Raw genomic sequence first — 13,976 nt, 5'->3', positions numbered from 1 at the left:
AAATGATGATGGCAATGATGACTGACGGTAGTGGTAATGGAAATGATAATGGTAATAATAATAATAGTAATAATAATAATAATAAATATGAACAATATAATAATAACGATGTATGTTCTTCCAAACACACATTGATAATATCTTATATTTGATGTATTAAATTAATGTCAATTAGTGCAGCTTGTGTGGAGTTAAGGGTAGGCATAATAAGCTTTAGCTTCAGCCTACACCTTTGGTCAATAAGAGTGTAAACTTTATTTTATTTTTTATTTTGTTTAAAAAAAAATGTAATTTAATAAAAATGTATTTATTTTATGGTTATGTATGTGTGCATGCATATGCAGTATTGTATGTATGTACCCATATGACTAGTGCTATTTTGTGTAAAATCATTGCAACTGGAATTTTGATTGTTGACCAAAAAGAACTAAATAAAAAAAAAAAAGTAGTTCAAGTACTCACATAAATGCTCCACATCTCACATAAATCTGATGTTTTTTACCATTTCATGAGGAGACGATTAGATACTAAAACACTGTAATGAAATCTCTTTCTGGGGGTTTGCTGGTGGTAAATTATAGCAATTACAGTGGTAAAAAAACACACAGAGGCAGGGAAAAGATAATATCATAATCACATTATACGGTTAGGATCCTTATTCTTCCAAAACACAGCCATGCTCCGGTTTAATAGTAGCAATTCTTTTTTTTATTTGTTGTACCTTCGCAGAAAGTTTATATTCTTTGCTGATTACAGAAAGGGAACATGGGCTGAATAGTAAGGGAGGTACACGCATGGTATATAGAAAACACAAATCAACTTCTTAATAATAATAATAATAATAATAATAATAATGATAAAGTTAACATTATTTACATTTGGGCTGAGAACAAAATAATTTAATTCAAGCTACTATACTCGTTTTGGACACACAGATGGCTTTTCTGTCATTCAGTAGTAGACATTAGGTTTCCTTTACAAAATACTTCACGTTTGCTTATAGACAGATCTGGGTTCAAGAACAAACACATTCTAGTGCTGTAAAAATGACGCATAACCATCGACGGCTTTTTCTAAATACAACGCATCAGGATTAGGGTGTGCGCAGTGGTAGCGATGACCTTGTTTGTCGCATGACAAAGCTTTAACAGATTAAATCTGGATAGTTACGTCGGGTCAAAGCGCCAAAGGTGAAATCAAAGTGCATCTGCTGTTAACTTCAATGCGAGCCACTGACCAGTGAAAATACTATTGACGAATCAGCGTCCTTCCTGTTCAGTGTCAGCAGAACGGCTTCAAGCATGTTTCCTACATCTCTTAGGCACGGATTAAAAAAAAACAAGGCACCTCTAGCATTGAAGCATCAACACTGTCCCGAAAAAATAAAGCAGTACATTTGCACATGGCAGCATTCAATCCAGTCCTCTGAAGAAAAGAAAAAAAAGACACTAAACATTCCCTTATTTTTCATTGGACAGAAGGTCTCTATGTACAATACAGTTAAAATGTGTTAAAATAAGATTCAGAATGAAAATGTGCTTTTTTACATTCAGAGGGAGACATCTCCACTTCAGTTTTGTGGTCTACAATCTGCACACCAGAGCTACTCTTCCACATACATACGAGAGGACGCAAAATAAAAGGCATTTTTGTCAATAATAATAATAATAATAATAATAATAATAATACTACGGTAAGAGCTCTGATGAAAGCAGAGGTAACACAATAACAAACATATTAACTAAAAATACAAATAAGAAAAACTTTTCTTTTTTGTTTTACTAGCTATTGCCTCCTGAGATGATGGGCTCCTGCTTTGAATTCTGGGAAATGGAATGTTTTGGTGAAAGGCATTGCAAATATAGCTTCTGGGAAAGAGGACGGCTGTGCGTGTGTTTTTGAGTAAGAGCTTTGCGTTTGATTGAACGGGTGCAAACTTTGTGTAGGGCGAGGGCAGGGAGGGAAAGGAAAACCTGACTGGGAACAGGAGGAGGGTGTTTGCAGCAGAGGTCTTCGGTGTGGTAGTGAACTCCCTCCAGCCGTCTCCTGCAGCGGTCAGTCTCTTCCGACAGAAACTCCCTCCGCTGTGGTAATGAGATGCTATCAGGTGACGCTCAACTGGGCAAAGCCAATCAACTTCACCTCATCTGGGATCTCTGTGCTGTCACAACCAGATACCTGGAGGAACACACACACCAATGCACGTTAATGCAACTGAAATAAATCACAGCCTTTGAGATTTCTGAAGCATTATTTCTAGGCTCAATGTATTAAGCTTTTGTCAGCATCGGTGGCATAATGAAGGTTTCCACAGACAATGATTTTACTCAGTACATAAAATATAGTTATATAATAAGTATAATGTGTAATATTGTAGATTGCAGCAGATAATTGTTTGACACCGTAAAAAAAACTATTGTGTGTGTGTGCGCGCAACACAATCATTTTCACTATTGGAATTAAAATAAATTATACATACTAGCATGAGACCAGCTCTATGCTGTCCATTTTAATTAATGTATTACATTTGTTATTATTTATTTATAATCGCAATCATTTTGTCACATGCAGTTTGTCTGCCGCATCAAAAATGTCAACGTTGTTTTCTCCAGCAGCTGGAATGTGTTTACTGTAGCCATAGCAACTCTTAACGGCCACAAGCACTAACAGAGTATTATATAAGCGATTTATTTGTTGTAAAGTGTAATAATCATCTCAGAAAAAAATCAATTCTTCTGTCAGGCGCAGTTAAAGTAAAAACTGCCTGGGGCAATATACGCTGTGTCATTATTCCAACATTATCTTCATAACTCACGAAATAAAAAGTTTACCCCTCAGAAAAATGAACTTTCCTCTCTTGTCAAAATGAGCGCGGCGCGCGCTGTCACGTCATGTAAGGACGCACACTTAAAAGTAATCGGTCAGGTCGTTTACATGGTGAAAAATAAACCGATTTTTTTTATAACAAGTATGGAAGAGATTCAAGCTGTGCTGCTTTTGCTGGTTATGTATAGGTTTACTAAAGAGGTAATTAACAACGACAGAAAAGAGCAGCATATTCAGAAAGCTTAAAATGACAATGTATATTATTATCAGCTATTACGGACATTGAACGTGAGATGGCTGAGACGACCGCGCACCATCAGACAGAGAGCAAGACTGATACTTACTGAACGCAGAACGAACCTCGCAAAAGACTTTTAAAAATGCCGGTTGAAATAAAATGCTGCATGAGCTCAACCAATCAGCATGTTCAGCGCCCAAGTCCCGCCCTCGAAAGTTCCTGAACTTTGAAAAAGTACTACCTCGCGAGCAGGGCCGTTTGGAGGGGGACCCTGGTTCCTGCGGTCAAAACACACTGAGTACCACCCCAAAGTTTCTGGTTCCTGGGTAAAGTTCCTGCGGTGGAAACGCGGCTTATGTCTCACCTCATAAAGCTCTGTTTAGATGACTTTACAGCTCATAATAAATGGATTTAATAATTCATGCAGGTGCTTTAACAGCAATAGCAGCTTCGCATTTGTGCTTGTAATCCCTTTAGAGCACTGGCCCACATTTCCACATTTCCATTCAATAAATAAATAAACCAACCCATACTTGGTAATCAACTTTATACAACTAATTATGTCAATAGTTCAATTTGCATTTAATCTGGATCATTGCCCTTCCTAATGATTACTATTTGCATACTTTTTGACTTAATTTCTAACAACTATCTAAGAGACTTCAAAAGGGAGGTTAAGAGATGAGAGGCAAAAAAAAACTGATGAGAAAAGTAATGAAATTGTGGTCTTCTGACAAGTGTCTAATAACGGAGCGGCGCTGGGCAGAGAGCAGACATCTTATCGCAGGTAACACACAGCCCGAGTGTCTGGAGGAAATCGATCGCTCGCTTTCTGCTGTCCGTTTTCTCTGGAGGAGCTCAGGGTCAGACGACTGATCTTGGAGAGAGGTGTGTGTGTGTATTTATGCGTGTTAGTGAGCGTCTACTCTCTCTAAATAACACTGTGGTGAAATACGGCTTGAGTTCACGCTCCTGCTAAATAAGAGGGACTATGACCTGTAGAAAGGTCTGCCTATAAAACTCCTCGCTGACGTAACTCATTTTTCCTTGGTGAAGCATTATGAATTACTCAGTGAAGAAGGAAATGCTTCTTATTCTTTCTCTGTGTGTGTGTTTTGGTGCCTATGGATGCAGAAAACACTTGGATGGACACTGTGTAGATGCAGATATATTAAAGGGGATGTGTGGAAATATTTATAAGCGGAAAGGGGTCATGAATTGAGAAATTACATTTTACTTGATCTTTTGACATATAAGAGGAGGTAACTGTACTATAAAAGATCCAGAACTCAAAATATATTTTATTAAAACCAAGCTTAGAAAGTCTCATTTTGGATTTTGTCACATTATTAAATGAAAAAATTACATCTGCAGAGGAAGATCATTGCCTACTTCTACATTGTTGCCCTTTTAGTCCTACCCACCGATTTGCACAAAATGTAGCAATAAATAAGAGAGACGCAAATATACAGAGAATTACTCAGAATTAGCAACAAAACGATAGACTCGCCTACAAGACATTTTGAAGTGCCAAATTATAGAAAAACTTTGCATTCTCTTTTGTTGGGATACTAACATAAGAATAGCACGGATGCACTTTATTTGTAACAAAGTTCCATATTGCGCCAGTAAAACACTGTTTGCTCACTTTATTTTACTGCGGATTCGTTTTTAAACAAGACACACAAGGGCAGGGGTTTTCAAAACTTGATCCCAAGGACCGCCACATATGATGAACCTTTTATGAGAGAACCCCTTTCTAAAATCTGTTCCAAAAAAAATTGAATATATGTATATATATATATATTCTAGTAATCAAAAGTAAAATAACACTGCATAGTTTATCATAAATAGCCTAAATTAATGCTTATTAAAGCTGAAGTTATTCATTCAAGAGCTGTGAGTGATTTTCTCTTTGCATTTGGTTGTTTAATTCGCAGTAATTCGTCAGCATGTTTATTTACACTGCTGCCTCTTTAAGACAGATGTGCAGATCTATAGGCGACTGATAATAGGCAGATGGACTATATTTTCTCCCGACTATATCCATAATAACAACGTCCATTTTAGACACAAACTGTGTTGTGTTTAAGAGACTCTCCAAGCCGGTCATTTTGCCATAGATGTTTGTGTTCATTTGATCGTTTAGACGCGAGTGTGAATCCGAAAGTGTAATTTGCTCGTCTCGTTGTTGGCTGTTTCTGAGTGTGCGCCGACTTTGGAACAATCTCTTGCGGACATTTTTGTGCTTTAATCGCTCTTTTTATTATTAAACGCGTCCCACAACCAACAGTAGCTAGACTGTATTTTACAACAATCACTGATCCTGCTGATTCTGTCATTACGTTTGAGTTTTAGGGAGAAATGACAGCGTTGCTGCAAAGGGAATTAAGTTGTGCTAGACATAAATATTATTTTTATAATCTTTGGAAGCCAAAATCTAAAATAAAATCAGACTATCACAGATCTAAAGTGTAACCAGGCTATGTTTGAATGTTTAGTTTTGTCCTCGGCTGTTGTTTGCGCCCCCCCCCTTCTCTCTCTCTCTCTCTCTCTCTCTCTCTCTCTCTCTCTCTCTCTCTCTCTGATACAACGGTCTTTCAAAATTCACCCCCAGGGCCCGTTTAATACCGGTTTTCGGTACACATCCCTAACCATTAGTATGTGTGACATTATAAATCCAAAAATATTGTTTCCAAACCTAATTTGGCTATACTTAATGTTGCTTATATAAATCTTAAGAAGAACATTTTCAATTAAAAATTATTTGTATAAGCAACTTTCACAATAATGTATGAAAGCATCTTACATACTGCATTAAGAATACTTGTACTAGATGGATACAAAGCACACATACAATTCTGGAAAGCATGTATATGGCATTAAGGAGAGAAACTTAACAAAATGTTTGGTAGACTTTATCCATTTTTGCTTCGTCTTAATTCTCTGAAATTATCTGGGGACCCCTTAGAACCTTCTGGAGGACCCCAATTTGAAAACCCCTGGGACTAGGGAATACCATTTTCATGAAAGGGTGTACACGCTCTGCAATAATGCTTAGGTAGGTGGTACGTGTCAAAGTAACTGACTGGTCTGCAGCTATGCAGCCACATATGCAACAAATCTGATTCACTGTGTATTCTGACACCTTTCTATCAGAATCAGCATTAACTTCTTGAGCAATCTGGGCTACAGTAGCTCGTCTGTTTGATTGGCCTTCTCTCCCCATGTGCATCAATGAGCCTTGGCCACCCATGACTGTTTCCGGTTCTCCACTGTTCCTTCCTTGGAACAACTTTTGATAGATACTGACCACTGCAGACCGGGAACAGCCCACAAGAGCTGCAGTTTTGGAGATGCTCTGGCCCAATCATCTAGCCATCACAATTTGGCCCTTGTCAAACTCTCTCAAATCCTTACACTTGACCATTTTTCCTGCTTCTAACACATCAACTTTGAGGACAAAATGTTCACTTGCTGCCTAATATATCCCACCATCTAACATGATGAAGAAATAATCAGTGTTATTCACTTTGTCATAATGTTATGCCTGATCGGTGTATATAAAGTTTTGTATGTAAAAAAAAAAATCCATTATGAAACATAGTTCTGGTCCTAAATGCTGAATTTTGCAACTTTTGGTTACATGATGCAGTGTCAATTTTGCACATCTTCATTGAAATCTTTTCAGCATTCACTATTGCAGATCTAGCATGTACATGCACAAGCCACAGGGCCTGCACAGCAACCACAAACATAATTCTTCTCCACGGTTCAATATCCAAGCAGCATAATTGTCTGAGTTCCACACAGTGTAGTCAGGGGTGACATTAATAAATGAGATCGGAGGACCAGGCTGTCTGAGATATTCCCCACACACGCCGCGCCGTCTACAATCCTGTTACACGAGCAGATTTCTCAGCTTTAATGTGGAGTTGTTTTCTAATCATGATGTGGAGTTCTCTCCTGGGATGCTCAAGCTCAAATTAAACAATAAAACTCCACACGTCCTAATGCGATTTTCTAAACACACCAGGTGTGACTGAGAAATACATTCTGGGAGGTTTGTGGAGGGTCGGAGGGTGAAGTTAAGGCTAAAAGCTGGCAGATGCTGTAGAGATAGCACTCTACAAAAGGCCGCAGCAGAATGAGCCGCCTGCTAACACACAGATGTTGTTTACCGCCAGCTCTCGCTCCATCTAAAGGAGTGATTAAACACAGCCGCCGTATCGGCCAGTCCACCGGGACCTGTTCTTAGAGCTAGCGTTTCCTGCGGTTAATAGGAATAGTTCAACTGAGATAGCAAATTCTGTCATTATTTACTCACAACCATATTGTTCCCAAACTGGACACACAGCCCTTTTTTTATACAACAGCTACCTTACAAATCTTGTTTGCACTGGCATTCAATAGAAACATGAAACCTTACAAAATTTAAACGAACAAAAACTATATTAAAAATCCTAGATTCCGCAATATCGTGAGAAAATATCTCAGTGTTTTTAAAAAATATATATTTATATATTAAGTTTTGGGCTAAAAAAAATATCATATAGATTAATCAAATTTACAAGAAGTGGTGCAGTTTTTAAAATAAACTTTAATATCATAATTTATTTCATTTAAACTATAGCTATATTAATCTTAGGCCTTTTATGGGAATAAAGTCAAAACAATTGTCAAAACAATACAACTTTATTTATTTCAAAATCTTTTTTTCAAAAATACTAAATCATCTTAATGTTTTATCATATTTTAGCAAATATTTGTTTTAATTGTCCATTTTTAGCAGCCACTATGAACTGTATGTTGTAAGCGCATTCTTTAAATTTTCTTCTTATGCGTTTCATAGGGGGAAAAAGTATAAATATTGACAAAATTCCTATCTTTGAATGAACTATATCTTTAATTTCACCATGGAGGACCTCACACTACATGAAACGTATCCATTCGGATACAATCTCACCAGAAGATTCATGTGAATGGTGCAAAACGGCATCATATCCAATATAACGGGATCCACTTAAAATTGGATTAAAGTGCTGTCTATCACCACTATCTGTCTCTAATCCTCCACAGAGACTGAAATATAAAAGGCCTGGGGAAATGTGAACAGATATTCCTACAGGACCGCTGGGGCCGGGGTCTAATGCGCTCCCCTCTTCATCTGTATGCATTTAACAGGAACACTCAGTGACATTTTAATTTGGGAATTCATGTATCTGCCAGAATACTGCAGTTCTGCCATTTTTTAGCCCATTAAAAAGCATCATTAAACACTCTCATAATATTCTCTCAGATTTGTCATGTGTTCAGAGTAATCAATAAGGAATTATGTAATGAAAATTCATTACGCTGTCAAAGACGTGATTTCAGCAAATAACAAATGAATGGCTGTGTGTGACCTGAGGGACGCACTGTTATATACTCAGTGCACAATGAATTTGCAGAAAGTAAATAAACTGCATGGTACAAAAACAGGCTGCATTCACTTCATGACGAAGTCAAGGACTTTCATTTCAATCGTTCATAAATGGATAAAATCATTTTAGAAAGACACCACCTACAAATAACAATTTTAAGACAATTAAATATCTGAGTGGAACTAGAAAATGTGTATTTTACAATTAATTTCCATTACTTTTCCAGGCCTGATCCTGCAAGATTCTCTGTGACATTTAGCATCAGAATACTCACCAACTTAAAGGTCAATACTTTATAGGTAATTGGGTCTTCTACAATCTTCTGAAGGTTAGCAGCCACTGGGAAAACACATGTAGGAAAAGATACTGACATTAGGATTGAGCAATATGGTTAAACAAATGATATCTTGATATTCAGTATCTGTGTTCATGTATTTGCTCAGAAATGGCTTGAAGCAGGGGTCTCGAACTCAAATTATCCCCTAGCCAAAGTGTGTGTAACCATGAATTTTAACTATATACATTAATTGGTGTAGTTATAGCATTACTGATGCATGGACAGAGTTAAGTGACTCATCTTACTCTTATACCTAGCATATTGCTCTGCTTGTTTAGTGAACTAATGACCCCTGAGACGGTTTCCTTTGGCCAATTTCTCCTTGCTGATGAAACCGGCATCAGCTCATTTAGAGAGCAGAAACATCATGAGCTGCTCTGATGTAATGGTCAGAAGTTATTTAAATGATTCAACCCTCTTTGTATTGTTACAATGTCAGTAGTATATAAATGAGCAATGTTCACTCATTCTCCAAGTTACCTGGACCGAGAAATTTTTCTGTTTGCACATCATGTTGTAATTACCGTAGTCTCGAGATTACAACGTGTGAAGTTCTATTCGGAGCTGCTCACGTCCTCAGATTGGGAATTATGTTTTTCTATTGCAACACTATCAACGCCTCAATGAATCGGCAGTGCTCACATGGTAAAAGTTCTCATCTTACAAGCTGTTATACAAGCTCTATAATTAAAACATGGCGTGAACACACCTGTTCATGTTTAATTGTTAGCAAAAGTCTGCATGATGCTGCATCTGCCGAATAAACATTACACTTCAGCATTTTTGAATCCCCACTCACGGACCGTCAGATCAACAGAGGTATATCAACAAAAAAGTTATTATATGTATTATAGGTTTATCTCTGAAAATTGTATCATACTTTGTGTGCTCAGGGTTTTTCCTACATTGAAAATTTTTTGGCGGCCGCCAAAACAAATTTTTGTCCCGCCAAAGCCTTATTTGATGAATTATTGTGATTTATAAATTGATGTAGATTACTAATGCATGTGACAGGGCGCACGTTAACTGAGTGACAGAAAACGAGCAGAGAGCCCACGCGTGCACTTCTTTCAAAACGCACTTCTTTCAAAACTCTTCAAAACCATCACCGTCTGAGCTCTCACTCGCACATATTAATCAAAATCAACAGACCTGACACAATGAAAAAGGTCGGAAGACTTGACACCATGTTCCGTGTGGCGCGTTTGCACAATATTTTCCCTATTTTTCCTTAAGCCTACTACTGGATGTGAATTGTGCTCAAAAAACACACTTCTTTTGACAGACGTTTTGCACACGCAGATAACAATAAACCATACTTTCAAATAAACAGAAAAAAATCCTTATGAAGTGTTTTTTGTGATCAATCTTTGGCGTTGTTTTAACCGTCTGGGTTCACATATAACACGTCCGCTTTTGTCCGATTCGCGAACGAATGACTCATTTGAACCGATTCATTTGAATGAACTGTTCTGTCCAACACTCAACTCACAAATCAGTGTGTAATCATTTAACACTCTAAAATGAGAATGCAAGAGTGCTTAACCCATTAAACAACAGGGGTTAGTAAGAATTAGTCTTAATAATCCACAGTATTTTCATGTATTTATTTTGAGTATTTATATTGATAATGTGTAGTAAATTACCAAAACAACGCAAGTTGTTGATAGCCAATTATTAAATTGTATATGGTAGAGAATTAGACTATTTGTTATTATATTTTTAATGCAACTTTTTAATAATTGTCGCCAAAATAATTAATCAGTAAACCATGCAAACTGTGTAAAAACGAGGAACTCAAGACATCATACATAATGAGATATCAAAATTAGATGAGGTCAGCATCTAATTCAGCAAAATAAACAAAATTGCATTTATTTTACATTTATTGTCAGTATTGGGCAGTATAGTTGGTGTGTGTGTGCGCGCATGTGTGCGCGTATATGCGTGTGTGTGGATGACCATGTCTGGTCAGCCACCACCGAAGACCATTTCTGACCCAGGAAAAACCCTGCTACTGTTTAAACACCACTATGGTAAAAATTGAACACATCATTCTTACCTGTATATGACCAATTTGCTTTGGGCAGAACTGACAAAACAGTAGTTTCTTTCAGTTTTCCCTCTGTTTGGTATGAAATACGCTACCATGTTGATGTCAACATTTCAGGATACATTTACACGACAGCGATGTACTAAAAACCGAAACGTGTTCTTGTGTGCGTTTTTCACGTATAGACGGCAACGTTGTCAAAACAATCCTGTTTACACGGATCCGCAAAAATGACAAAGAACGCTGTATTATGTCAAGCCATTTATTGGTGATGTCAGTTTAAAAGGAAAAAATATGTGCACATTATAGACTGAACACTATAGATATTATATATATGATATGATATTTTTGGTTTATTTGATTTTTTATTCTTTCTTGGATTGTAATTGAATGCTATACTTGTATTGAACATCATCCTGCCCAGGGACCGCATATGTAAATTAGCTATCTTAGCTAACTCTGGCACAACATTTGTGTTGTGTATGATCCCTGTTAAAAAAATAAATAAACTAACCTAAATAAGGATGAATGCGCCTGACATCAGCATTTTCCCTATTTTTGTAGTTTACACAGAGACAATAAAAGTATTGGTTTCAAAGGTTTGCTTTATCAGGGCCCCAAAACACTGCTGACATGTAAATGAACAGCCAAAAGGCATACCATTTTTTAATTGTAAACAGTGTTGTGAAAACTGCCCCTCAAAATGGATGACTACGAATGCATTTTTAAGATTCTTTGCAGCCTCTAGCCCCTGCCTGCAACACATTGGATCCTTCACTGGAAACTGAAAGCAACTCACTCCCGCTGAAACATTTACTCTTTGAATTCTTCCACCCGAGAACAATACAAGTCAATTTCCAACTAAAGTAAGGTGGTATTTGACTGTGGTCGAGTGTATCTCTATAGCAGACTGGTGGGAATGGCCCAGTGCATTATGGGTATTGAAGTTCTTACCTTTTTGAAAAAAGGGAAAACAGACTTTTTTCTTTTATTATAATTTTTTGCATTTATGTTGACTAGGCAGCTAAGTTTTAATGAAAGTTAATTTTGCATAACCCACTCAAACTGTACAGCATGACATGAGAAACGACATGGTCATAAGTTCGATTCACAGGAAACGCAATTTCCCTTTAAAGCGATGTCACTTAGGATAAAACTGTCTAGCAAATGCCTAAATGTAGAATTTAAGGACTAAATGCACAGCAGTAAATTCACAGGTTTTTTTGTAAATATATAATCTTTGTATTAAAGACATAAAGGCTCAAGCATTTAAAAGTGGCAGACAAGAAAATGGTTTAATGTGACGCACACTCAACTTACCCACAACAACATCATGACCATTGACCAGACCAGCAGAAAAGAGCTCCTGAGAAACTCCATCAGCAGTGTCTGTGGAGAAAAAGAAAAAACACACAGATGAACAGCATGATATCTCAGCAAGAAAACCATCAGAACAAAGTTAAAAGTATGTTCTGGCAAACCCACGCACACAAACATCAACAAACAAGATCTAGGGCTGGGGCGGTGTGATGCAGGGTTATTACAGTTAACTAAAACATTAAACAATAAATAAAATAAACATTAACTGAAATAAAATATATTTAAAAAAAAACACACAAAAAACAATAGCTAATGTAACTAGTTCAACTACTTACCAAAGCAAAATGTTTCATTTATTTTACTTTAATGTACTAAAATAACTAAAAATAAAATTTAAAATATAAAACAAATATATACTAAAATAACTATCAAGCAATGGTAGAAATTAAGCAGAGATTAGCTGTTTATGGTTTATAACTTATAGAATTTATAGAAGTTTGATCAACTGACAACTTTTCAAAACGGGGTATATTTTAAAACTGTAGGTGTGGCTCATCCATTCAGAATGTAGAGTTATGATTAGCGTTTTATTTTAAATAGTATGTGAATCCTTTATTTGTTAGGAATTTGATTTATGAATAATCTGACCTGTTAATTTGTGCCCATCAAGATCCAAATAACAAGACAATGTTTTATATATATACTAGGGCCGGGACTCGATTAAAAAAATTTATCTAATTAATTAGAGGCTTTGTAATTAATTAATCGAAATTAATCACATTTTAATTGCATATAAATATTTGACCTGAGAACAATGAGAAGTAATTTTTCACATGTATTTTTGGTATACCATTGAATAATGGCTGAATACATAAGCTTAATCAACAAAATATAGTTTATTTATTTCAGTCCAGCAGACCAGCACAATGTTTGCCATTAAGTTTAGCAAAAGCATATTTGTGATATTTGAGGCCCGATGTGCTGCGGTAATACGCAAACTCCTTGTTGTATAGCTTGCACACAACCATGCTCTTGACGACGCTTCCATTCTTTCGTTTTTTAAAACAAAATTTCCCATCCACGGGGCCAAGCAAAGCAGTCTCATCAGCTTCTTCGTTCATGTTCACTCATGCCCTGCGTCTCAATCAGCTCCCTTGTTTACTAGTCAGGGCACTGATCAGGACATAAGTCAATGGGCTGACTCCCTGATCAGTGCCCTGACACTGAACTATGGAGCTGATTGAGCTGACGCACCCATGGTTTGTTGTTGTCGTGACTCCGGAGCGGTAGTTGGTGTTCCAGTATAATCGGTCGTCGAAACTCATTCATTGAAAAACGTTCCGCGGTGCAAAAATAAGTGTGGTTAAATATTTTTTTTTTTTGCGTAATTAATTAACGCGTTAAAGTCACGTAATTAATTAATCTTAATTAACGCGTTAAAGTCCCGGCCCTAATATATACACATACGTAAAGCTTTAAAGCTTCAAAGCTTTATAATGGCCGTGAATGGCAGCCTAAATTTGAAGCTCAAAAAACTACACCCATGCATTATAATGGTAATCCACACAGCTCCAGGGATAAATAAAGGTCTTCTGAAGCGAATCGATGGGTTTGTGTAGGAAAAATATCCATATTTAAAAGTAAAATATCTAGCTTCCATCAAACCACCTTCCATATTCAACTCACGGATAAGGCGTAACTGGCGTGACGATGACGCAGGACGTAGTATACGCGTTTTGAACTGCGAGGCGAGTTACACCATCTGCATAAACTGAATAC

The 13,976-nt window shown here is 36.8% G+C and overlaps 1 protein-coding gene across 3 annotated transcripts in view; it reads right to left on the bottom strand.

The window, feature by feature from the left end:
- Positions 1–690: 690 nt before the first annotated feature.
- The window catches only part of stk39 (serine threonine kinase 39), a 183,632-nt gene continuing 170,346 nt past the window's right edge, over positions 691–13,976 (bottom strand). For all 3 annotated transcript variants that reach the window (XM_067444560.1, XM_067444558.1, XM_067444559.1), the window contains 3 exons: positions 12,198–12,266; positions 8,762–8,826; positions 691–2,178 (listed from right to left, as the gene is read on the bottom strand). In XM_067444560.1, the coding sequence (XP_067300661.1) occupies positions 2,104–2,178; positions 8,762–8,826; positions 12,198–12,266 (209 nt within the window). In that variant the 3' untranslated portion in view covers positions 691–2,103. The remainder of the gene's footprint in view (positions 2,179–8,761; positions 8,827–12,197; positions 12,267–13,976) is intronic.

This window comes from Pseudorasbora parva, chromosome 5 (genome assembly GCF_024679245.1).
Source record: "Pseudorasbora parva isolate DD20220531a chromosome 5, ASM2467924v1, whole genome shotgun sequence".
NCBI classification, from domain to species: domain Eukaryota; kingdom Metazoa; phylum Chordata; class Actinopteri; order Cypriniformes; family Gobionidae; genus Pseudorasbora; species Pseudorasbora parva.
The sequence above is the reverse complement of the archived record's forward strand: the minus strand, read 5'-3'. Positions and strand labels throughout refer to the sequence as shown.